The sequence below is a fragment of the Dendrobates tinctorius genome, unplaced genomic scaffold, assembly GCF_039654945.1.
Source record: "Dendrobates tinctorius isolate UK_male_01 unplaced genomic scaffold, ASM3965494v1 ptg000111l, whole genome shotgun sequence".
NCBI lineage: Eukaryota > Metazoa > Chordata > Amphibia > Anura > Dendrobatidae > Dendrobates > Dendrobates tinctorius.
Window position 1 is genome coordinate 30,090,808 of NW_027361779.1, and position 24,592 is coordinate 30,115,399.

Here is a 24,592-nt window from a genome sequence, read left to right on the forward strand (position 1 = left end):
ACCCTGGGGTCAGAACCACAGAGCTGAGTGGAACTGTCCTAACTTCCATATTGGGAATCCCTTTAAGAGAGGCCTGGGGTCAAAACCAAAGCCCTGGATGGATTTGTTCTGACTTCCATACCAATGATACACTTAACCAAAGAAATAGGAGTACAAAAAACCTAAAACATTATCAATGATATGGACAAAAAAAACACTATGAAACCAAAAAAAGCCACATACCCAAAAATTACGGACACTATTGCAAAGTTGGAATATATTAAACTTTATTAAGGACACCATAGGACACAGTAAAACCACAATACAAGACAATACATAATAAAAAAGCAAAAAAAAGGGGGAGCAGGCAAGCACATATATTCTATATAGAAATATAATAATAATCCAATCAAGGTGGATTTGATTTAAATCTAACTGATTTAAATCACGATTTAAATCACTAGTCAGTAAGGCTTGATTTAAATCAGTGATTTAAATCAAAGTTTCTACCTAAACTAGTTCTTGCTACTTTAACATGCAAGTAGATGAAGATTTTTAGAATCACTTTTTATATTACTTTTTTCTCCCCAGTTTAATGGGTTAATCATTCATATTTGGACACCACTGTTCTGTTGTACTTAGGAAAGAGAAAAATAATCCTGACCTTAATAACAATTTAAATAGATTTATTCAACTGAAACAATAACAACATTACAGCATAAGTTATTTGCTTAAACAAACATCCATGTTTGTTAACTAATTTGGCTAAACAAAATATATATATATTTTAAGAAACTTAGACTGTCAGCCCAGCCGACACATGAAAAACTTAAATACTACTGTCCCTGCTGTCCTCTGTAGCTCACTTGTCGTCATCTTCATCATCATCTTCTTTGTTCCTATTCATAATCTGGAAAAGAAAAACAAGCTTTCCTGCTTTATTGGGTCCCAACCGATTTCTCAATTTAGAATGAATGAGTCCAAAGGAAGAGAATATTCTTTCAACGCCTGCAGAAGAAGCTACTGCTGTTAAAAGTGAAATCATTACTTGAACAGTCTCTAAATCCAAGCGCTTAAGTGACTTCCACCAGTTTACTAGTGTGACCTTCCTTAAAATATCTTCAGCAAACATATATTTCTTGAATGGTTCCCCCTTAGCTCTGAAGTTTATTATAGTTGGCATTAAAGATGGATGATTGCTGGATACCCATGTCATAGCTAACTCCTCTTCCTCAGCACTTAGGTTTTGACCCTGATATTGGATATTGACAATATTTGCCAAAAAATGAGCTGGAGTCAGTGCTTGTCCCATTCGTTTGTTTACTGCTTGTAATTTAATTCTGTCCATGTGTAGTTCTGTTTTTAAGTGTTCACTCAGTTCCTTCCAAATTTCAACAGCATCAGCAATAAAACAGCTATTTTTCTGTATTTTGTTTAAAGCTTGAGAGATGGGTTTCAGGAAGCTCAGCATATGTTCAACATTTCTCTTAAGCCCAATGTTGAGGATTTTGGCCGTGACAGTGCCATCTATTTTATCTCGATTTTCTTCACAAAGTGTCATCAGAATAGGCCAGTTTTTGATATACTGCTCAAAACAGTCCACCACAGAGTTCCATCTAACATCTTGTGGGAGTGTTAGCTTGGTTCCACCCATCCTTTTCAGAGCTGCTGCAGCAAAATGATTATTACGGAAGTATTTAGCAATTTCAACAACATTAGCCTTTATTTCTGGAACACTTAAGTCTTTGGCTAAGAGGTGCAGCAAATGAGCACTGCAACCATATGTTATTAGCAGCTTTGTATTCCCTCCCTGCTCTTCTAAATCTCTTCTCATCTTGGATACGTTTGCAGCATTGTCAGTGACCAAACTGCGTACTAGACATTTGAATTTTTGTTCACATGTCGTTATAGCTTTTACTGCCACTTCTTGTAAGTATTCTGCTGTGTGTGCATTTCCTGACGTATCAGTTGTTTGTGCAAGGAAGACTTTACCTTCTTCTGTTGTTATACAAGCACATACAATAGGATCATTGTGGACATTACTCCACCCATCAATACTTAGGTTAACAATTTTACCCTCCAGAGCTGTTGCACATTGCTCCATTTCTCTGTCATACACTTGATCCAGCAGTTTCCCTGCAACATCAGCTCTGCTGGGTGGACTGTATCCTGGTCTCAGTGACTGAACCATATTAATGAAATGTGGGTTCTCAGTCAGACGGAAAGAAGAGTTTATTGCATAAATAAACTGGGCAATTTTTTCATCAATCAACTCTTTTTCTAATCTGCTAGTTCTTATCACAAACCTATCTATGGTGGTTCCAGGAGGTAAAGGTTTTTTCTTCCTTTTGGGTGATGGTGATATGTGGCTGTGGGTGTCTGATGATGCTGCTGCTGCTAATGAAGCACTATCCTGGATGGATAACTCTGAAACTGTAGAACAGGATGATGGTGATCTTGGAGGTGGATAGTTTCCAGAATCCATGAATTCCCCTAAACAAAAAAAGTCAATGCTGTTATTTTATTGTTTATACAATTTCTGCTTATTGTACACAACACATCACTGCCCCTGCCCCAAAAGGAATATTTGTTTTTCTTCATAACTGTACCAAATGACAGTAACATGCAGTAATAATAAGAAATATAATTTTTCTCACACATGACAGTTCAGTCTTTAGAAATAGGATTCAATAAAAATGTTTACCAACCTGAAGATCCTGCCTGTTCAGAAGTGTTTCTTTGGTCATCTTCATCACCGCACTTCTCATGATGTTGCCTCATTCGCGCCACCAGGCCTTGCATCTTTGTTGCATCGTTTGCATTTTGCACGCATGCCTGCCTTACCGATAGGCGAAGGAGCTTCATTAAAATATTCCCAAACTGGGTCTCTTTTACGACCTGCTGCCATTATAAGGAAAGAATGTAATAAACCTCAGATCGTACACACAAACAGATCCAGACTTGTCTGTCTGTGGCTATGCTGCAGTATTGTGCTCAAAGTTTCACTTTCATTTTCTTGTCTGCTTGCCCTTCCTCCTCCTCACACTTAGATTCACATTCTTCTTGTGTTGTGCAGATCTATTCCACTCCAAACAATCAGAAACATATTGTCTAACTTCTTGGACTTGGCACTGAAGGGGTTGATTCTGTATTCATAGGTTTGTAGAACAATAGGATTAAGGTCTTTTTCTCAACTCTGTTCATGTTGTAACATTTTTGCCGTGAAGAGGAGGCTGGGACCTCTGCGGAGTCAAATTCAGTTTTGAGAACTGCGTAAGTAAAGCGAGTGTCTGTGATAATATAGGAGAAAAACTGCCCACTAATCCTACAGAAACCTCTGGAAGAGCATGGCATTGTGAATGTTACACATATACAGCCTTTATTCTACGGAGTTAAACAACTCAGCTTTATCTCATGATGGAAGAACCTTTGGATGGTAAAATATTTTCCTCAAAAAGCAGTTTATTGAAAAAAATCCGATTTAAATCAAAAAAATCCGATTTAAATCAAAAAAATCCGATTTTTTTGATTTTTTTTAAAAAAAACATTGATTTTTATCCACCCTGAATCCAATCTAATATATTATATCTAGAGATACACCCCAACTCTATTGACCAGTAAATACATGAGAATAAAGTGTATTTACTGGTAAATAGAGTTGGGGTATATCTCAAGATATAATATATTGGACTGGATTATTATTATATTTCTATATACAGTTGTGGCCAAAAGTATTGACACCCCTGCAATTCTGTCAGATAATACTCAGTTTCTTCCTGAAAATGATTGCAATCACAAATTCTTTGGTATTATTATCTTCATTTAATTTGTCTTAAATGAAAAAACACAAAAGAGAATGAAGCAAAAAGCAAAACATTGATCATTTCACACAAAACTCCAAAAATGGGCCAGACAAAAGTATTGGCACCCTCAGCCTAATACTTGGTTGCACAACCTTTAGCCAAAATAACTGCGACCAACCACTTCCGGTAACCATCAATGAGTTTCTTACAATGCTCTGCTGGAATTTTAGACCATTCTTCTTTGGCAAACTGCTCCAGGTCCCTGATATTTGAAGGGTGCCTTCTCCAAACTGCCATTTTTAGATCTTTCCACAGGTGTTCTATGGGATTCAGGTCTGGCTCATTGCTGGCCACCTTAGAAGTCTCCAGTGCTTTCTCTCAAACCATTTTCTAGTGCTTTTTGAAGTGTGTTTTGGGTCATTGTCCTGCTGGAAGACCCATGACCTCTGAGGGAGACCCAGCTTTCTCACACTGGGCCCTACATTATGCTGCAAAATTTTTTGGTAGTCTTCAGACTTCATTATGCCATGCACACGGTCAAGCAGTCCAGTGCCAGAGGCAGCAAAGCAACCCCAAAACATCAGGGAACCTCCGCCATGTTTGACTATAGGGACCGTGTTCTTTTCTTTGAATGCCTCTTTTTTTTCTCCTGTAAACTCTATGTTGATGCCTTTGCCCAAAAAGCTCTACTTTTGTCTCATCTGACCAGAGAACATTCTTCCAAAACGTTTTAGGCTTTTTCAGGTAAGTTTTGGCAAACTCCAGCCTGGCTTTTTTATGTCTCGGGGTAAGAATTGGGGTCTTCCTGGGTCTCCTACCATACAGTCCCTTTTCATTCAGACGCCGACGGATAGTACGGGTTGACACTGTTGTACCCTCGGACTGCAGGGCAGCTTGAACTTGTTTGGATGTTAGTCGAGGTTCTTTATCCAACATCCGCACAATCTTGCGTTGAAATCTCTTGTCAATTTTTCTTTTCCGTCCACATCTAGGGAGGTTAGCCACAGTGCCATGGGCTTTAAACTTCTTGATGACACTGCGCACGGTAGACACAGGAACATTCAGGTCTTTGGAGATGGACTTGTAGCCTTGAGATTGCTCATTCTTTCTCACAATTTGGTTTCTCAAGTCCTCCGACAGTTCTTTGGTCTTCTTTCTTTTCTCCATGCTCAATGTGGTACACACAAGGACACAGGACAGAGGTTGAGTCAACTTTAATCCATGTCAACTGGCTGCAAGTGTGATTTACTTATTGCCAACACCTGTTAGGTGCCACAGGTAGGTTACAGGTGCTGCTAATTACACAAATTAGAGAAGCATCACATGATTTTTCAAACAGTGCCAATACTTTTGTCCACCCTCTTTTTTATGTTTGGTGTGGAATTATATCCAATTTGGCTTTAGGACAATTCTTTTTGTGTTTTTTCATTTAAGACAAATTAAATGAAGATAATAATACCAAAGAATTTGTGTTTGCAATCATTTTCAGGAAGAAACTGAGTATTATCTGACAGAATTGCAGGGGTGTCAATACTTTTGGCCACAACTGTAGAATATATGTGCTCACCTGCTCCCCCTTTTTTTCGCTTTTTTATTATGTGTTGTCTTGTATTGTGGTTTTAATGTGCCCTATGGTGTCCTTAAAAAAGTTTACTATATTGATTCTAACTTTGCGATAGTGTCAGTAATTTTTGAATATGTGGCTTTTTTTGGTTTTATATTCCATACCAATGATCCCTTTAAGAGGGAAGATGTGCCTATGGGATGGAGGATGTGTGATGGGTATATGAGCACGGGAGGGGGGATTCTTTTCTGTCATGTGCTCTGTGCTCCTTTCTGGGGCGCAGACAATGGCTGGGAGCTTATTTTCCCATGGATGCTAGATTTCTCCCACCATGTCTGCTGAGGTGTTGTCAAGTGGGAAAACTGTTGGTCATAGTAACCAATCACAGCTCAGCTTCTTTTAACCAGCTCTGGTGAAATGAGAGATGCTTAGTGATTGTTTGCAAGGAAAACTGTTGCTCATAGCAACCAATCACAGCTCAGCTTCTTTTGAACAGCTCTGGTGAAATGAAAGATGCTTCGTGATTGGTTGGTGATACACACACACATTCATTTTTATATATAGAGATAGCAATGCAATCAGAGTGCTGAAAGTTCTAAGTGGAACAAGTAAAAAAAATAAAGAAACTGAAAAAAAGATTTAAAAAAAAAAAATCAGAAAATAAAATAAATTAAAATATATTGTACCGACAAATTTGTATTTTTATGGAAAAAAACAAAACAAAACAAAAAAAATGTGAAAAAAACTTTGGCTTTTTCTAAAAGAGTTTTCCTTTTGAAAAGCTCAATGGGTTTCCAGGACTGGACAAGATGCCTGGTGTACATTCCCTCCCGTTATCTGTCGTCCTGGGGGGATATTATGCAGAGATATGTGTCTAACATAGGAGACACGTTTTAACCACACAATCTGAACTTTTATTCTTTGGAGGTGTCATGCACGGTAGGCTTTACTTGAATCAGATTTCTTGCCACCCACATGAGTGAAACAATAAGAATATTTTATAATTCAGGTTTTATTTAGGTTTGTCAAATGAGAACATTTAAGAAGTTTAAGCACACTGATATTTTCTTTTATCATTGCATTCTGAAAGCTACAAACTGTTTTGCCAAATAAGTAATTTTTTAAAGGCACCACTTTGTAATACAGGTAATGTTTTAAGTAACTTTTTTACAACGCAGTTCTAGCAGGTACATGAATATTGGGCATCCTCCTGCACTATAATCCTTTTTCTAAACACAGAAGGGTAAAGGGCCTGTCACACTAAGCGATATAGCTAGCATTATCACTATAACGTCACTGGTTTTTGTGACGTTATAGCGATATTGCTAGCGATATGGCTATGTCTGATACTTACCTCCGACCGCTCCCCCGCTGGTTATCGCTGATCGCGCGAGAACGTCCTGGACCGTTTCTCGTCGTCAGCTTCCTGCTGTGGAGACGAGCGACGCGGGCGGGAGGTCGTCAGGATCGCCTCGTCTGACAGGTAAGTAGCGACCCCCGACCCCTGCGATGTCGCTGGTGAGATCTGCCTGTGTGGCAGCTCACTAGCGACCACTTAGCAATGCACCAGCGATCCTGACTGCGTCATATCGCTGGTCGGCATCGCTGGTACATCGCTAAGTGTGACAGTACCTTAAAAGCTCCAGAATCAATGCCACTCTTGCACCATAATAGTATGGTGTGGAAAGTATTAGCTATTACAATGCTGAGCTGGAAGGGGTGAAAAGCCAAAAGGAATATATTCCATTTCTCCTACAGCAGCCACTGCTTGCCTAGGGTGCCAGGAGTGCAACCTGCAGAGAGCAGCTGATCCCCACCGTGCATGCATTATATCTGATAGAAAACGGAGTCTGAAGAAGTAAATGCGATGTAATACTTTGAATAACAGAAAATTATTTACCTTATTTACTACAGTTGCCAAATGATCTGTGCATGAGGAGGACTGAAACAGCTCTATACACAGCAGAGACGACACCGAGTGAGACAGAAGTCTATGGATTATCATTGGAGATGTAGCAATGCCAAATACCAAAACCAGAGGCAGCTCCTTGCAGTAACGACTGAAAAATAGAAGAAAAATACACTGAATAAAAGTAAAACAGGAAACATTTCTTTTATTATGTTGCAAATAACAGGATTTTTTGGGTTGCTTACCGTAAAATCTGTTTCTCGGAGCCTTCATTGGGGGACACAGAGACCATGGGTGTATGCTGCTGCCACTAGGAGGCTGACACTATGCACAAAAAAAGGTTAGCTCCTCCTCCGCAGTGTACACCCCACCGACCGGCAGGAAGTTCCTCAGTTAGTGAGAAAGCAGTAGGAGAAGTAACAGAATAGATTGAAAGCAGAACAAACAACTCAACTGTAACAATCCGACAAACATAAGAACAGGAGTTGTAGAACATGGGAGGGTGCTGTGTCCCCCAATGAAGGCTCCGAGAAACAGATTTTACGGTAAGCAACCCAAAAAATCCTGTTTTCTCGTTCGCCTTATTGGGGGACACAGAGACCATGGGACGTCCCAAAGCAGTCCCTGGGGTGGGAAACAAACTTCCATCAGGCCAGTGGACTCGCCACCGCAGCCTGCAGAATCCTTCTACCTAGGCTGGCGTCCGCCGAAGCGTAGGTGTGGACCCTGTAGAATTTCACAAAGGTGTGAACCGATGACCACGTTGCAGCATTGCAAAGCTGCAGCGCGGAAGCTCTGTGGCGCACCGCCCAGGAGGCACCCACCGCCCGGGTAGAGTGCGCTCTGATCCCTGGAGGGGCCACTCGATGCTTGACCCGGTATGCCTCCAAAATTGCCGATCTGATCCAGCGCGCAATAGTGGCCTTTGAGGCTGGGTGATGAACAGAGAGTCTGACTTCCGCAAGGAAGTCGTCCGGGCTAGATAGACTCTCAATGCCCTGACTAGGTCCAGCTTGTCCAAAGACTGCTCCCGAGGGTGAGCTGGTCTCGGGCAGAAGGATGGCAGAACAATGTCCTCATTGAGGTGAAACGAAGATACCACCTTCGGAAGAAAAGAGGGCGGAGGCCGCAGAACTACCCTGTCCTGATGAAGGACCAAAAAAGGAGAGCGGCAAGAAAGTACCGCTAATTCCGACACGCGCCGGATGGAGGTAATGGCCACCAGAAAGGCCACTTTCCAAGAAAGGAGGGAAAGGGAAACGTCCCTGAGAGGTTCAAAAGGAGGACCCTGCAGAACCTGAAGAACCAAATTAAGATCCCAAGGATCCACGGGAGCTCGGTACGGAGGAACCGTGTGAGCCACACCCTGGAGGAAGGTTTTGACCTGGGGCCGGGAGGCCAGCGTTTTCTGAAATAAAATGGACAGTGCCGAAACTTGACCCTTCAAGGAACTGAGAGCAAGCCCCGCATCCAGCCCTGCCTGGAGAAACGCCAGAATAGAAGGGAGCGAAAAAACCAAGGGCGCGATGTCATTGGCCTCACACCAGGAGAAATAGGCTTTCCAAGTACGGTAATAGATCTTCGAAGAAGGCTTTCTGGCGCGGATCATGGTATGAATTACCCGATCAGAGAATCCTGCCCGTCTCAAAACCTCGGTCTCAACAGCCACGCCGTTAAATTGAGCGACCGAGAATTGGGGTGGCAAATCGGGCCTTGAGACAGCAGATCTGCCCGTCGGGAAGCTTCCAGGGGGCGTCCGCGAGAAGGTTGACAATGTCTGCGAATCAAGACCTTCTGGGCCAATTCGGGGCGATGAGGATGACTGGAATCCCCTCTGCTTTGATTTTCTTCAACAACTTGGGAAGAAGAGGAAGAGGAGGGAACAGGTAGGGGAGCACGAACTGTGACCAAGGGACGGCCAGAGCGTCGGCGCCCACTGCCAGAGGGTCCCGAGACCTGGACACGAATTGTGGGACTTTCCTGTTGAGGCGAGATGCCATGAGGTCTACATCCGGGGTTCCCCACTGACGGCAGAGCAGATGAAACACCTCCGGATGTAGGGACCATTACCCTGCCGCGAGACCCTCGCGGCTGAGGAAATCGGCGGCCCAGTTGTCCACGCCGGGAATGTGAACCGCGGAAATCGTTGGAACAAAGGTCTCTGCCCATTGAAGAATTCTGGACACTTCCGCCAGGGCTGAGACACTCCATGTCCCCCCTTGGCGGTTGATATACGCCACCGCTGTGGCATTGTCTGTCTGAATCCTGACAGGCAGGCCCTTGAGGCGCCTTTCCCAGTGGACGAGAGCTAGATGGATCGCCCATATCTCTAGGACACTGATCTGCAGAGCTGATTCCTGAGTCGACCATCGACCCTGAACAGTGTGATTGCGGAACACTGCACCCCAGCCGATGAGGCTGGCGTCCGTAGTGACAATCTGCCAGTGAACGGGAAAAGACCGCCCCAAGAGAATGAGGGGAGACGTCAACCACCAGTTGAGAGACCGCCTGATCCGGCAGGAAAGGCGAACCGGACGATCCAGAGACAGAGCCGACCTGTTCCACCTGGACAAAATGGCCTGCTGGAGTGGCCTGGCGTGAAATTGGGCAAAGGGAACTGCCTCTATCGCCGCCACCATCTTCCCCAGGACCCTCATGGCTGACCTGAGGGAAGGAAATCGTGTGATCTGTAATGATCGCACGCCCTGCTGCAGGGAAAGAATCTTGTCTTGTGGGAGAAATACCCTTGACCGACGAGTGTCGAACAGAAGGCCCAGAAACACAAGGCGTTGAGTAGGGACCAGACAGGACTTTTCCCGGTTGACGATCCACCCAAAACTGGACAGGGTGTCTAGAACGATCGCCACACTTAGGCGGGCCTGTTGAAAGGAGGGGGCCTTGATCAGGATATCGTCGAGGTACGGAAAAAGAACGAGACCTCTGATCCTCAACAAGGCCATCAACGCCGCCATAATTTTCGTGAAGACTCTGGGAGCGGTGGCGAGCCCGAAAGGAAGCGCGACGAACTGGTAATGTTCGTGAAGAATTGCAAACCGCAGGAACTTCTGATGTCCGGGAAATATGGGCACATGTAGATAGGCATCTTGGATGTCTATGGAACCCATGAATTCCTGCTCCTCCATGGAAGCAATTACCGAGCGAACTGACTCCATCCGGAATGGCGAAGGCGAACTCTCTTGTTGAGTAACTTGAGATCCAAGATGGGTCGAACTGTCCCGTCCTTTTTCGGCACCACAAACAGGTTTAAATAAAACCCTGTGAAGCGTTCCGATTCGGGAACGGGCACAATCACCCCGGAACTGAGAAGAGAGGCGATGGCCGAACCGAACCCCGGGACCAAGGCCGGATCCCTCGGCGGACGGGATTGTAAGAAACGATCCCGTGGAAGAGAAATGAACTCTATTTTGTATCCTGTTGATACAACCTCTCTGACCCAAGCGTCCTCTACTGAGGCGAGCCAGACATCGCTGAAGAAGAGAAGTCGACCTCCCAATTGGAAGGGACCCACGGGAGACCGATGGTAGTCATGCGGACGTAGACCGTCCAGATCTAGATCTGGACGGTCTTCCCTGGGAAGAGTGGGACCGCCAGGACGGAGTGGGCCTGAAGGAAACCTTCTTTCTTTCCTGACGTGCCTGTGGCCTTTGCTGGGTGGAAGGGTTTTCCGCCGTATTGAAACGGCGGAAAGTCCGACAGGGACGAAACTGACGCCTTGGAGGAGGTCTGCGAGGCTTGGAGGGGAGAAAACTCGTACCTCCGGTAGCATCCTTAATAATCTGATCCAATTGTGATCCGAAGAGACGCACTCCCTGAAAAGGCAGATTGGTCAGAGACTTTTTAGAGGACAAGTCCACCTGCCAGGCCTTGAGCCAAATTGTACGTCGGATTGCCACGATGTTACTTGACGCCTGAACTGCGCAAGATGCGGCATCCAAGGAGGCAGAAAGCAGATAATCCCCCGCATGGGAAATCTGATTGGCGAGATCGGCCAAATGCTCTGGTCGTGCCTTATCCAGAATGCCCTGCCGAAGGTCATCTGCCCAAGTGGATATGGCCTTTGCTGCCCAAGAAGAAACAAAGACTGGACATACCGCTGCTGATGCCGCTTCGAAGGCAGATTTTGCTAGAGATTCTATGATCCTATCATTAGAATCTTTTAGCGACGCCACACCTGACAGCGGAAGGACCGTATTATTAGAAAGTCTGGACACGGGAGGGTCCACCGAGGGAGAAGCGGCCCAGTTGTCCGTGAGCTCTTTAGCAAACGGGTACAGCACGCCGAGACGCTTTCCTCTTTGAAAGCGTCTGGTCGGATCTTCTCTCTCCTTTGTAAAAATCTTTCCAAACTCAGAATGGAAGGGAAACACCCTGGATGGTGTTTCCGCCCATCTGGACGAAACCTCCTGATCTGAGGATTTCGCAGGGGCGTCAGCGATGTCAAAGGTATGGTGAATCGCGGCAATGAGGTTTTGCACCGTAACCTTCATGTTCGCATCCTGGTCCGAATCCAGCTCTAAGACCCCTTCCGATTCCGAAAGCGCTTCGCCTGACTCGGGGGAGGAGGCCCGAGAGGGAGACTGCTGGGGACTATGGGGTGAGGTAGGACGAGGGGAGGACTCCGCCTGGAGGTCCTGCCTGGGCCTCTTGCGACTGCCGCTGGCTGGCTCAGATGGGACGTCCTGAGACGTGCTGGGTCCCGCCGAAGCTCCCAAGGGCAACTTGTCCAGAACGGCTACTAGGGACTGAGACACCTTGATGAGGTCTGCCACTGACTGTGATTGAGAGGAGGCCCAACCCGGCATGGGGGGCTCACTCGCCCCTTGGGCTATGGATGGCTCCTGAGCGGCGTCGGGCTGGACGCAGAGCGGGTACGATCAGACTTAGCGTTGGACATAGTGAAAAGAGAGGCAGTGCCGGACGGTTGGGGGACAGAAGGCAGAGAAGGGTGTCAGTCTGCAGGTGCAGAGCTACTCACGGTCCGGTGTCCCCAAGGGCGACGCTCTCTGATCTGGCTGCAGGATGAGGCCAGGCCAATCCGGCTGAAAAAAAAAGGCCCAGCGACCGAAATCCGGCAGGGAATGAGGTCCGGCTGGCAGGCTGAGAAGATGGCGACCACCAGGGAAAGGGCGCGCTGCCAGAGGGAGAAGAAGGGCGGAGCTCGCCGCAGAGATCCCCTTAGCACCGCCCGCTGTCCAATAGCAGGCTGGTGTGAGGCAAGGGGGCTGGGAAGGCCTAGGACGGGCGGGAGAGAAGCCCGCTTAGAAGAAAGGGGCAGGGGGCGTGGCCGCGACGCAGCGGTAGGCCCGAGATGAAGCCGGGGCCTAAATTAATAGCGCCGGCCGCCTGTCAGCAGGGGGTCGGCGCGGAAGACGCGCCGCAACACCGGGCCACGTCCCTGCTTCCCACAGCCCGACCCCTGTATACCCCTGCCGGGATGAAGAAGAAACGGGGGGGGGGGGGGGGGCGCAGAACAAGGCCCGAAAGAAAAGGGGCCTTCCTGGATGCGGCGACCGTGGGGAGAAGCGGGCGCGCAGGCCCTACCGTGGTCCCCTGGCGACTGCCTTAGGATGAAAACGCCGGGGGACCGCTAGACCGCATACTCACCCAGGCCGGGGGCCACAATAAAGGTACCTGAGAATCCCACGCTGTCTGTCTTTATGGAATCCACGCCTCGTCCAACCGTCAGGCTCTGGTAGGCGAGATGGTGGGAGGCGGGGGGCAAGGACCGTCCGTATAGCTGGCACGCACCTGTGCGAGGCTCCTGGTCCTGCCGCGGAGACCTATGAGGATACGGGGTGGCAGTACACGCCGTACTCATAGTCTCTTTGTGGGAGTACGGATGTGACTGTTCACTCCGTATCCCTCCGAAACCTGTAAAGGAACGACGCACGACGAGGTAGATAGGGGTCTAATAAAAGACCCGTGTCCACCTCCTACTGACACTAAGCTAAACTGAGGAACTTCCTGCCGGTCGGTGGGGTGTACACTGCGGAGGAGGAGCTAACCTTTTTTTGTGCATAGTGTCAGCCTCCTAGTGGCAGCAGCATACACCCATGGTCTCTGTGTCCCCCAATAAGGCGAACGAGAAAAAGTGACGTCAGTAATGATTTTTTCATGCAAGATCAGTGATTCGTCCATTTATTAGCACCCAGAATGTAATTTTTAGAGACATGTACAAATTTTCATCTCTAGAATTGTCAATGTATTCAGCAACATTGGGAGAAATTTATCAAACACAGTCAGTGGATACATTCATTTAGGGAAAAAAAAGTGCAAGATTATCGGCCTGAATCATGTCACACAAAAACTTTGCTATATATTTGTCTTCTCTCTCCACTCTGTATGTAGAGATCGAGAACTGCCAGTGTGATCTGCCCTCTCTGAAGATATTGATGCTTTCCTTCCTCTCCACACTCTAATCTGTTAATTATTCCCCTCCTACCCCTCACTATTACTATTTCTATGATGAAAAGATAGGCAGACAGCAGACTAAACTGATAAAGCTTAGACAAGATGGCAAAAACAGCAACAAAGCTAGCTAGAGTAGAGGAAGGGTTTACACACTGTGCCACAGCAAAACGGTAGGAAATATTCAATTTAGAAAGCTGCAAAATGTACAGTGGGGAAAAAAAGTATTTAGTCAGCCACCAATTGTGCTAGTTCTCCCACTTAACAAGATGAGAGGTCTGTAATTGACATCATAGGTAGACCACTACTATGAGAGTCTAAACGAGAAAACAAATCCAGAAAATCACCTTGTCGGATTTGGCAACATTTATTTTTCCAATTATGGTAGAAAATAAGTATTTCATCATTAACAAAAGTTCTCATTATTTTGCTAGATATCGTTTGTTGGCAATGACAGAGGTCAAACGTTTTCTGTAAGTCTTCACAAGGTTGGCACACACTGTTGGTGGTATGTTGGCCCATTCCTCCATACAGATCTCCTCTAGAGCAGTGATGTTGTGGGCCTGTCGCTGGGCAACACGGACTTTCAAATCCCTCCAAAGGTTTTCTATAAGGTTGAGATCTGGAGACTGGCTAGGCCACTCTAGGACCTTTATATGCTTCTTACAAAGCCACTCCTCTGTTGCCCTGGTGGTGTGCTTGGGATCATTATCATGCTGAAAGACCCTTCCACATTTATCTTCAATGCCCTTGCTGATGGAAGGAGGTTTGCACTCAAAATTTCACGATACATGGCCCCATTCATTCTTTCATGTACATGGATCAGTCGTCCTGGTCCCTTTGCAGATAAACAGCCCCAAAGCATGATGTTGCCACCCCCATGCTTCACAGTTGGTATGGTGTTCTTTAGATGTAACTCAACATTTTGTCTCCTCCAAACACAACGAGATTTGTTTATACCAAACAGTTCTACTTTGGTTTCATCAGACCATATGACATTCTCCCAATACTCTTCTGGATAATCCAAATGCTGTTTAGCAAACTTCAGAAGGGCCCGGACTTGCAGTGGTTTAAGCAGATGGACATGTCTGGCACTACAGGATCTGAGTCCCTTGCGGCGTAGTGTGTTACTAATGGTAGCCTTTGTTACGGTGGTCCCAGCTCTATGCAGGACATTCACTCGGTCCACCTGTGTGCTCTGGGATTTTTGCTCACCATTCTTGTGATCATTTTGACCCCACGGGGTGAGATCATGCGTGGAGTCACAGATCGAGGTAGCTTATTAATGATCTTGTATGTCTTCCATTTTCTTATTAGTGCTCCCACAGTTGATTTCATCACACCAAGCTGCTTGCCTATTGCAGATTCAGTCTTCACAGGCTGGTGCAGGGCTACAATTTTGTTTCTGGTGTCCTTCGACAGCTCTTTCTTTGGTCTTCACCATACTGGAGTTTGGAGTGTGACTGTTTGAGGATGAGACAAGTGTTTTTTATACTGATAACAAGTTCAAACAGGTGCCATTACTACAGGTAATGAGTGGAGGACAGAGGAGCCTCTTAAAAAAGAAGTTGCAGGTCTGTGAGAGGCAGAAATCTTGCATGTATTTGGTGACCAAATACTTAATTTTCCACCATAATTTGATGAATAAATCTTGCCAAATCACACAAGGTGATTTGTTTTCTCATTTTGATTCTCATAGTTGTGGTCTACCTATGATATCAATTACAGGCCTCTCTCATCTTTTTATGTGGGAGAACTTGCACAATTGCTGGCTGACTAAATAGAAAATCATATAGAAAAAAACCCAATTAAAAGATATAACCTTTATTATAGTTCACTAAAAGCCACATAAAAAGGTGGTCTGTGCACCCCAAACAACACACAGTGAAATAAAAACCAACCACCTTGAGTTGCTATAGGTCCCTTTTAATTGCCTAATATTGTCCTTCCTATCTACAGAGATTGGCACCCTGGAAGGGGGGGTAGCATTGTGGTGCCCCCGCTCAACGATGGCTGCCCCTATAAATCCCTAGATGCACCTTATTACTGTATTATCCCTGCACCCTCAATAGGGAACCAATATTTCTATACAGAGATCACTCCTATTTCAAAAGGAACCCTATAGCCCAAAACCCATGAAATATGTAAAATGCGGTTTTATGGCTTGCAGAGAGTATAATAATGGATATTAAAAAAAAATCAAATAAATATCCAAAATACTGGCAAACTCAATGCCTATAAATCCATATGATATCAGCCCCTTACTAAAATAGATAAGAAAGCTGTCATCTGAAAATATCAATCTTATTCAAAAGGTACAACATATATTAATATCAGCAAACGGCATAATAGGCATAAGTGTTTGCCATTACTATGGAAATTTGCTGATTTTATCGTCTAGTTGTATCCACACTTATTTCTACGATCAGTTGATTACCTATATACTAAATCTGAGACATGCACTTTATTGCTGATATATTTTTAGGTGGCTTTTAGTCAACTATAATAAAGGTTATATCTTTTAATTGGATTTTTTTCTATATGATATTTTCTAATTTGATACCCTAATACACAAGACATACCGTATAAGCCGAGGCCCCTAATTTTGCCACAAAAAACTGGGAAAAAACGTATTGACTCGAGTATAAGCCTAGAGTGGGAAATGCAGCAGCTACTGGTAAATTTTAAAAATAAAAATAGATACCAATAAAAGTAAAATTAAGACATCAGTAGGTTCAATGTTTTTGAATATCCATATTGAATCAGGAGCCCCATATAATGCTCCATAAAGTTCATGATGGGCCCCATAAGATGCTACATACAAAAAATATTGCCCATATAATGCAGCACAAAGCTTAATAATGGCCCTATATGATGCCCCATAGAACAAGATGCCCCATATGCTGCTCCATAAAAGTTGATGGCCCCATAAGATGCTCCATAGAATAATATGCCCCATATGCTGCTCCATAAGGGTTGATGGCCCCAAAAGATGCTCCATAGAATTAATATGCCCCATAAGCTGCTCCATAAAGGTTTATGGCCCCAAAAGATGCTCCATAGAATAATATGCCCCATATAACGCTGCATAAAAGGTTGATGGCCCTATAAGATGCCCCATAGATAAATATGCCCCATTTGCTGCTGCTGCGATTTTAAAAGACACTCGCCTCTCGTCGCTGGGGGCCAGGTGCCGGTGTCCTGAGCAGGCGGGGACATCGGCACACTATGGGGGCCAGGTGTCGGTGTCGCTGCTGGCTCAGGGCCCCGGCACCTGTGATATTCACCTGTCCCCATTCCAACACCGTACGCCGCTCTGTCTTCCGGGTCTATGCAGTGACTGTTCAGGCAGAGGGCGCGCACTAACCACATCAACGCACTCCCTGACCTGAACGTCACAGCCAGAGGATCCAGAAGACAAAGCGGCATGCGGCGGTGGAACGGGGAGAGGGGAATATAGCATGGCTCCCCCTGTGCTCCCTGCGCCAGGGGGGAGTGAGTATGATCTGACAGCTGCGCTCCCCCGCCGACCCCGGGACAATGACTCGAGTATAAGCAGAGAGGGGCACTTTCAGCCTAAAAAAATGGGCTGAAAATCTCGGGTTATATTCGAGTATATACAGTAATACTTTGATTTCAGTGGTTGACTAAATACTTTTTTTCCCCACTGTATCATTCAGGAGGCTCAAAAACATTGCAGAGAAATTTAAACTTTAACCCCTTACTGCCATTGGATGCAATAGTACGTCCAATGGCAGTACCCCCGCTTTGATGAGGGCTCCGGCGGTGAGCCCGCATCAAAGCCGGGACATGTCAGCTGTTTTGAATAGCTGACATGTGCCCGCAATAGGCGCTGGTGGAATCGCGATCCACCCACGCCTATTAACTAGTTAAATGCGGCTGTCAAGCGCTGACTGTGGCATTTAACCAGCGCTTCCGGCTGCCGGGTCGGAAATATGCGCATCGCCGACCCCCGTCACGTGATTGGGGGTCAGCGATGCGTTGGCATAACAACCAGAGGTCTCATAGAGACCTTTATAGTTGTTGATGCCAGATTGCTATGAGCTCCACCCGGTCATATAGGCGATCTGCTATGGCAGCTTCTAGTCTCCCATTGAGACTATTGAAGCATGCCAAAATAAAAAAAAAACAAAAAAAAAAAACACATTAGGTATCGCCGCGTTCAGAATCGCCCGATCCATCAATAGAAAAAGGATTAACCCGATCGCTAAACGGCGTAGCGGGAAAAACAAAATCAAAGAGCCAGAATTACGTTTTTTTTGGTTGCCGCAACATTTCATTAAAATGCAATAAAGGGTGATCAAAAGTTTGTATCTACCCATAAATGGTATACTTAAAAACGTCAGCTCAGCGCACAAAAAATAAGCCCTCACCCGACCCCAGATCACGAAAAGTGGAGACGCTACGGAAATCGGAAAGTGGAGCAATTTTTTTTTTTTTTTTTTTTTAAAGCAAAGCTTGGAATTTTTTTTCACCACTTAGATCAGACCTGGGCACGGGGTGGCCCCTGGGCCGCATCTGGCCCGCCCACTGCCTGTGATCGGCCCAGCGGAGGGGTCCGGGACTTCTCCGGTTCCTGCTTTCCTCATGAATCATTCATGAGGAAAGCAGAAGAGTCCCGGCAGACGTGGCGGTGAGCGGAGCGGACCCCGACCTCCTAAGAGCGGCACAGAAACATTGCCTCCAGCGCACCACCCACACACCAGACCTGCGGCGCTGACTGGTCGAGGCTGGAGGGGGCGTGGTCTGAGAGAGGGCTGCGTCTGCTTGCGGCAGTATACATCACACCACGCCTCCAACTCTGTGCTAAAACGTGCGGGCGTGGAGGCGTGGTGTGATCTATACTGCTGCAAGCAGACCAGTGACACTGTGGTGCAACGTAAGGTTAGCATCAATTACTTTCGACTGGGTCTGGACTGGGTGTTTGGGTCTGGACTGGGTGTTTACGTCAGGCCAGGGTCTGGGACTCTGGGTAGAGTTAACTTTAACACTCTTTAACACTGTTAACACTGTTACAGTTAACAATTAAAGTGAACAATCACAAGCTGGTTGCAGTTCATCATATCATCATTAAATAAAGATGTAATTAGGTCCTCCATATTTTCATTGTATTGTAATTCTTTGCATTGTTTAACATACTGTTTGTTTGTGAAAAGATAGCATATGTATACTATATATTATATACATACAGTTGTGGCCAAAAGTATTGACACCCCTGCAATTCTATCAGATAATACTCAGTTTCTTCCTGAAAATGATTGCAAACACAAATTCTTTGGTATTATTATCTTCATTTACTTTGTCTTAAATGAAAAAACACAAAAAGAATTGTCCTAAAGCCAAATTGGAAATAATTCCACACCAAACATAAAAAAGAGGGTGGACAAAAGTATTGGCACTGTTCGAAAAATCATGTGATGCTTCTTTAATTTGTGTAATTAACAGCACCTGTAACTTACCTGTGGCACCTAACAGGTGTTGGCAATAACTAAATCACACTTGCAGCCAGTTGACATGGATTCAAGTTGACTCAACCTCTGTCCTGTGTCCTTGTGTGTACCACATTGAGCATGGAGAAAAGAAAGAAGACCAAAGAACTGTCAGAGGACTTGAGAAACCAAATTGTGAGGAAGCATGAGCAATCTCAAGGCTACAAGTCCATCTCCAAAGACCTGAATGTTCCTGTGTCTACCGTGCGCAGTGTCATCAAGAAGTTTAAAGCCTATGGCACTGTGGCTAACCTCCCTAGATGTGGCCGGAAAAGAAAAATTGACAAGAGATTTCAACGCAAGATTGTGCGGATGTTCAATAAAGAACCTCGACTAGCATCCAAACAAGTTCAAGCTGCCCTGCAGTCCGAGGGTACAACAGTGTCAACCCGTACTATCCGTCGGCGTCTGAATGAAAAGGGACTGTATGGTAGGAGACCGAGGAAGACCCCACTTCTTACCCCGAGACATAAAAAAAGCCAGGCTGGAGTTTGCCAAAACTTACCTGAAAAAGCCTAAAACGTCTTGGAAGAATGTTCTCTAGTCAGATGAGACAAAAGTAGAGCTTTTTGGGCAAAGGCATCAACACAGAGTTTACAGGAGAAAAAAAAAAAAGAGGCATTCAAAGAAAAGAACACGGTCCCTACAGGCAAACATGGCAGAGGTTCCCTGATGTTTTGGGGTTGCTTTGCTGCTTCTGGCACTGGACTGCTTGACCGTGTGCATGGCATTATGAAGTCTGAAGACTACCAAATTTTGCAGCATAATATAGGGCTCAGTGTGAGAAAGCTGGGTCTCCCTCAGAGGTCATGGGTCTTCCAGCAGACAATGAACCAAAACACACTTCAAAAAGCACTAGAAAATGGTTTGAGAGAAAGCACTGGAGACTTCTAAGGTGGCCAGCAATGAGTCCAGACCTGAATCCCATAGAACACCTGTGGAGAGATCTAAAAATGGCAGTTTGGAGAAGGCACCCTTCAAATATCAGGGACCTGGAGCAGTTTGCCAAAGAAGAATGGTCTAAAATTCCAGCAGAGCATTGTAAGAAACTCATTGATGGTTACCGGAAGCGGTTGGTCGCAGTTATTTTGGCTAAGGGTTGTGCAACCAAGTATTAGGCTGAGGGTGCCAATACTTTTGTCTGGCCCATTCTTGGAGTTTTGTGTGAAATGATCAATGTTTTGCTTTTTGCTTCATTCTCTTTTGTGCTTTTTCATTTAAGACAAATTAAATGAAGATAATAATACCAAAGAATTTGTGTTTGCAATTATTTTCAGGAAGAAACTGAGTATTATCTGACAGAATTGCAGGGGTGTCAATACTTTTGGCCACGACTGTATATAGCATTGGGTACAAACTGAGATAATTATATTAGTCCGGCCCTCTGACACCATCCCAGTTTCTAATGCGGCCCCATGGCAAAATTAATTACCCACCCCTGACTTAGATAAAAAATAAAAGAACCTAGACATGTTTGGTGTCTATGAACTCAAAATGACCTGGAGAATCATAATGGCAGGTCAGTTTTAGCATTTAGTGAACCTAGCAAAAAAGCCAAACAAAAAACGTGTGTGAGATTGCACTTTTTTTTGCAATTTCACCACACTTGGAATTTTTTTTCCCGTTTTCGAGTACACGACATGCTAAAATCAATGATGTCTATCAAAAGTACAACTCGTCCCGCAAAAAAAAAAAACCCTCACATGGCCATATTGACGGGAAAAAAAAAAAAAAAAAGTTATGGCTCTGGGAAGAAGGGGAGCAAAAAACAAAACCGAAAAAAGCTCTGGTCATTAAGGGGTTAAATATGAATGAAGGACTGTCAGTTTATTTAAATTGGTTATATCATGGGATATTCAACTGTGGCACACATGACATTCTATTATGCCATTAGGTGTATTACTTCTTATTTGAAGGGAAACTAAACAAAGAGCAGGACTTTATGTAGGAGAAAAGGTCTTTTTTTTCTGAATGCAAATACGTAGACATTGTATACTCTGAACTGCAAAACTGGCATAAATTGTATAAGTCTAAAATGCCTTGCCTGTGTCATAGGTTTCTGTGTTCAATGCAAGAAGCCTTGATCTATAATATATGACGGACCCCCTGGGACAGAGATTACTATATTATGTATAGGCACAACATCAACACCCATCATTTTCACTGATCCAGCAGATCCAGTAGTGTTCAAAATAATAGCAGTCCAATATGACTAACCCGATTAATCACCGTTTTTGGTATAAATTATATTCCCATATGTCAAACAGTGTACCAGTCGGTGCAGTAGAGTCTAAGAAAACCAACAGACTCCGCATTCATGACCTGCATGTTTTTCAGTCTATTAGAATAATTGAAAGTCTGTGTGTTCAATATAATAGTAGCAGTGTGGAGTTGAATTAGTGAGGTCAATCATTGTGTGAAGAAACAGGTGTGAGTCAGGTGGCCCTTATTTAAGAGTGAAGCCAGGACATGCTGTACATGCATTTTTCCTTGAAAGCCTGAGACATATGGGTCATTCGAAACATTGTTCAGAAAAGCATACTTTGATTAAAAAGTTGATTGAGAGGGTAACACTTACAAAGAAGTGCAGATAATGATAGGCTGTTCAGCTAAAATGATCTCCAAAGCTTTAGAATGGAAAGCCAAACCAGAGAGATGTGGAAGAAAGAGGAAGACTGCCATTCCAATGGATGGAAGAATAGCCAGAATGGCAAAGGCTCAGCCAATGATCAGCTCTAGGATGATCAAAGACAGACAGAAGACGCCTGTGTGAAGCTAATCTCTTAGCAAGAAGTCCCCGCAAAGTCCTATTAAAAAGATGTACTGAAGCGGATACAATTTGCCAAAGAACACATCAACTGGCCTAAAGAGAAATGGAGAACCATTTTGTGGACTGATGAAAGTAAAATTGTTCTTTTTGGGTCCAAGAGCCACAGACAGTTCTCTGCATTTAAACCACAGTTGAAGTCAGTGAAGCATGGTGGTGAAGTAGTAAACTATCCAGTCCATCAGTCCAACAACATGTAATTTATTAATCTGAATGTCAGCCAACGTTGGCCGTATGGGAACGTCCTTCTGAGAGATTGACAGCCATCTCTGTATGGACACTCATAAAGGTGACTGCTGCCAGTAGTGATGAAGTAGTTGCAGGAGTTTCCTGGAAAAGGCATTTGATTCAGGGGTTCCCTTGTGGAAAGAAGACTCAGGACTTACTGTACAATAGGAGAATACAATATTTTGCACATATTTTATTCCACCAGTGTGTGGATAAAAGATTCCGACACATTACTGATTTTTTTCCGTTGTCGTTTGCGCTTTCTCGGGACATCTCTGATAATGATCCTGCATATCTCAGTTGTGGTACTCATTAAAGTACAATGTGCAATGGCCTTCACAGCTACATACCTACTAATAACAATGAATTCCTGCAGTACAGAAGATGTAAAACTTTCCAGATCTTTGAAGACCACAACAATCTGAGGTGCTTGACCACGTTCCAAGGAAGCCGGCCTCTTTTTCTTTGGTGAACTTGATTTCTTCAGTAAAATAAAAAAAATAGGACAATCACTCATAGTTAGACAACCAGTAATTTTATATAACCTAATGGCATGTAGTAAATTGTTCCTTGGTACTGTGAACTCCGGTCACCGTTGTTTCTGAAGAGTTAATCAGCAAGAAAAAAAAAGCTCACGGCTTAGTAACCTACTGCCATGTGAATGAGTACAGAAAATATTACCTTGTTAATCTTCTGATACCATGCAGAAAGAGAGGCCATGGTGCAGTTCATCTTCCTCTGAGAGACAGAAGGATAGTCATCCTCCTCATCAAGAACTAAATCTGCTCCACATCCCAGAAGCTGTGACAGGAGCTTCTGAAGAAGCTGCTTTATTCCTGGAAGACATTATCTTATGTCATCAATAGTGTTTCACAACAAAATAAACACAAAGGCCGACAATATCTTGGTGTTCCACAAAACAATCACTGACCTCAGGGAGACCAGTCAAAGAAAACACTGCGGCAGCCGGCAAAGGCGCTCAATCACAGTGAAATCCTAGGTGCATTGCTCCCTGGGAAATACGAATATGCAAATAAAGTCTGTGCTGTCTTGGTGTTGTGTAAATGAGAGGCTGCCGCAGGACGACTCAGAAAAAGAGGAGTCTTAAGTCTGCATACATGGGGAGATGTACGCTCCCTCCAAGACAGGTGTCTCACACACGCTGCCTGAAGGATGCATGCAGCTCCTGCATCCGTTATCTGCCCCACGCTCCCGAAAAATCCTGGAGACAGCAGATCGAAGGAGGAGCACGACAAGGCCTCTTAGTGACATCATGCCAGAGAACAGTGTGTTGGAACAGAGACATCTTTTTCCTGTGCTGGTGGTAGGTGGATTTGGAAAAGAGAATTTTTTTTTTTAATCTCACTCCCCAACATTCGCGGTACATGTATGGAGTAGATACATTCCTGGAGGACTAACCTGTCTGACATCATTTACTGGCCGTGAAAAAGGTCTGTTGACCAAAACAATGGCCTTCTGCTATACAAACGCATGCTGCATAAATAAATATGCACCGTATTTGTACTTGTGAATAAGCCAAGTTCTTCAGCCCCTTTTTGGGGCTGAAAAAACCCTCTCGGCTTATACACGAGTGATAAGCCAGAAAGCCAGCGGGGGGCACGGGGGAGGAGGAGACATCATACTCACCCTCCTGGCGTCTGCATATCAGGCTCTGCTACATCTCAGTCCCGGCGTCTGCATCTCTCTTCCTGTCTTCTTCCTGTGCGGTCATGTTATACCGCTCATTAAAGTAATGAATATAGACGCGTCTCAACTCCCATAGGGGTGGAGAGCATATTCATGACTTTAATGAGCGGTATAACATGACCGCACAGGAAGAAGACAGGAAGAGAGATGCAGACGCCAGGACTGAGATGTAGCAGAGTCAGATATGCAGACGCCAGGAGGATGAGTAGGACTGGGGGAGGGTAAGCCTGCCATATTCACCTGTCCCCGTTCCACCGCTCTGCTGTGTTCCGCGTCCTCTGGCTGTGACGTTCAGTTCAGAGGGCGTGATGACGTGTTTAGTGCGTGCACGCTGACTGAACAGTCACTGCAGAGAGCCGGTGACGCTGAGGAGCAGCGGGCAGCAACAAGAGGCGAGTATGTCATTTGTTTTTTTAAATCGCAGCCTTATTATTATATGGGGCATATATTAATATGGAGCATTTTATGGGGCCACCATTAACCTTTGTGCAGCATTATATGGGGCATATATTAATATGGAGCATGTTATGGGCCACCATTAACCTTTGTGCAGCATTATATGGGGCATATATTAATATCGGCATCTTATGGGGCTACCATTAACCTTTGTGCAGCATTATATGGGGCATATATTCA

At 44.8% G+C, this 24,592-nt stretch overlaps 1 protein-coding gene across 9 annotated transcripts in view; it reads right to left on the reverse strand.

Annotated features, from left to right (window-relative positions):
- The window catches only part of ORC3 (origin recognition complex subunit 3), a 142,649-nt gene that overhangs the window by 89,468 nt on the left and 28,589 nt on the right, over nucleotides 1-24,592 (reverse strand). For all 9 annotated transcript variants that reach the window (XR_012234811.1, XM_073589598.1, XM_073589596.1 and 6 more), the window contains 3 exons: nucleotides 22,931-23,085; nucleotides 22,600-22,730; nucleotides 7,247-7,406 (listed from right to left, as the gene is read on the reverse strand). Coding sequence is in view for 8 of the 9 variants with exons in the window: in XM_073589598.1 (XP_073445699.1) it covers nucleotides 7,247-7,406; nucleotides 22,600-22,730; nucleotides 22,931-23,085 (446 nt within the window). In the remaining variant the exon portion in view is untranslated. The remainder of the gene's footprint in view (nucleotides 1-7,246; nucleotides 7,407-22,599; nucleotides 22,731-22,930; nucleotides 23,086-24,592) is intronic.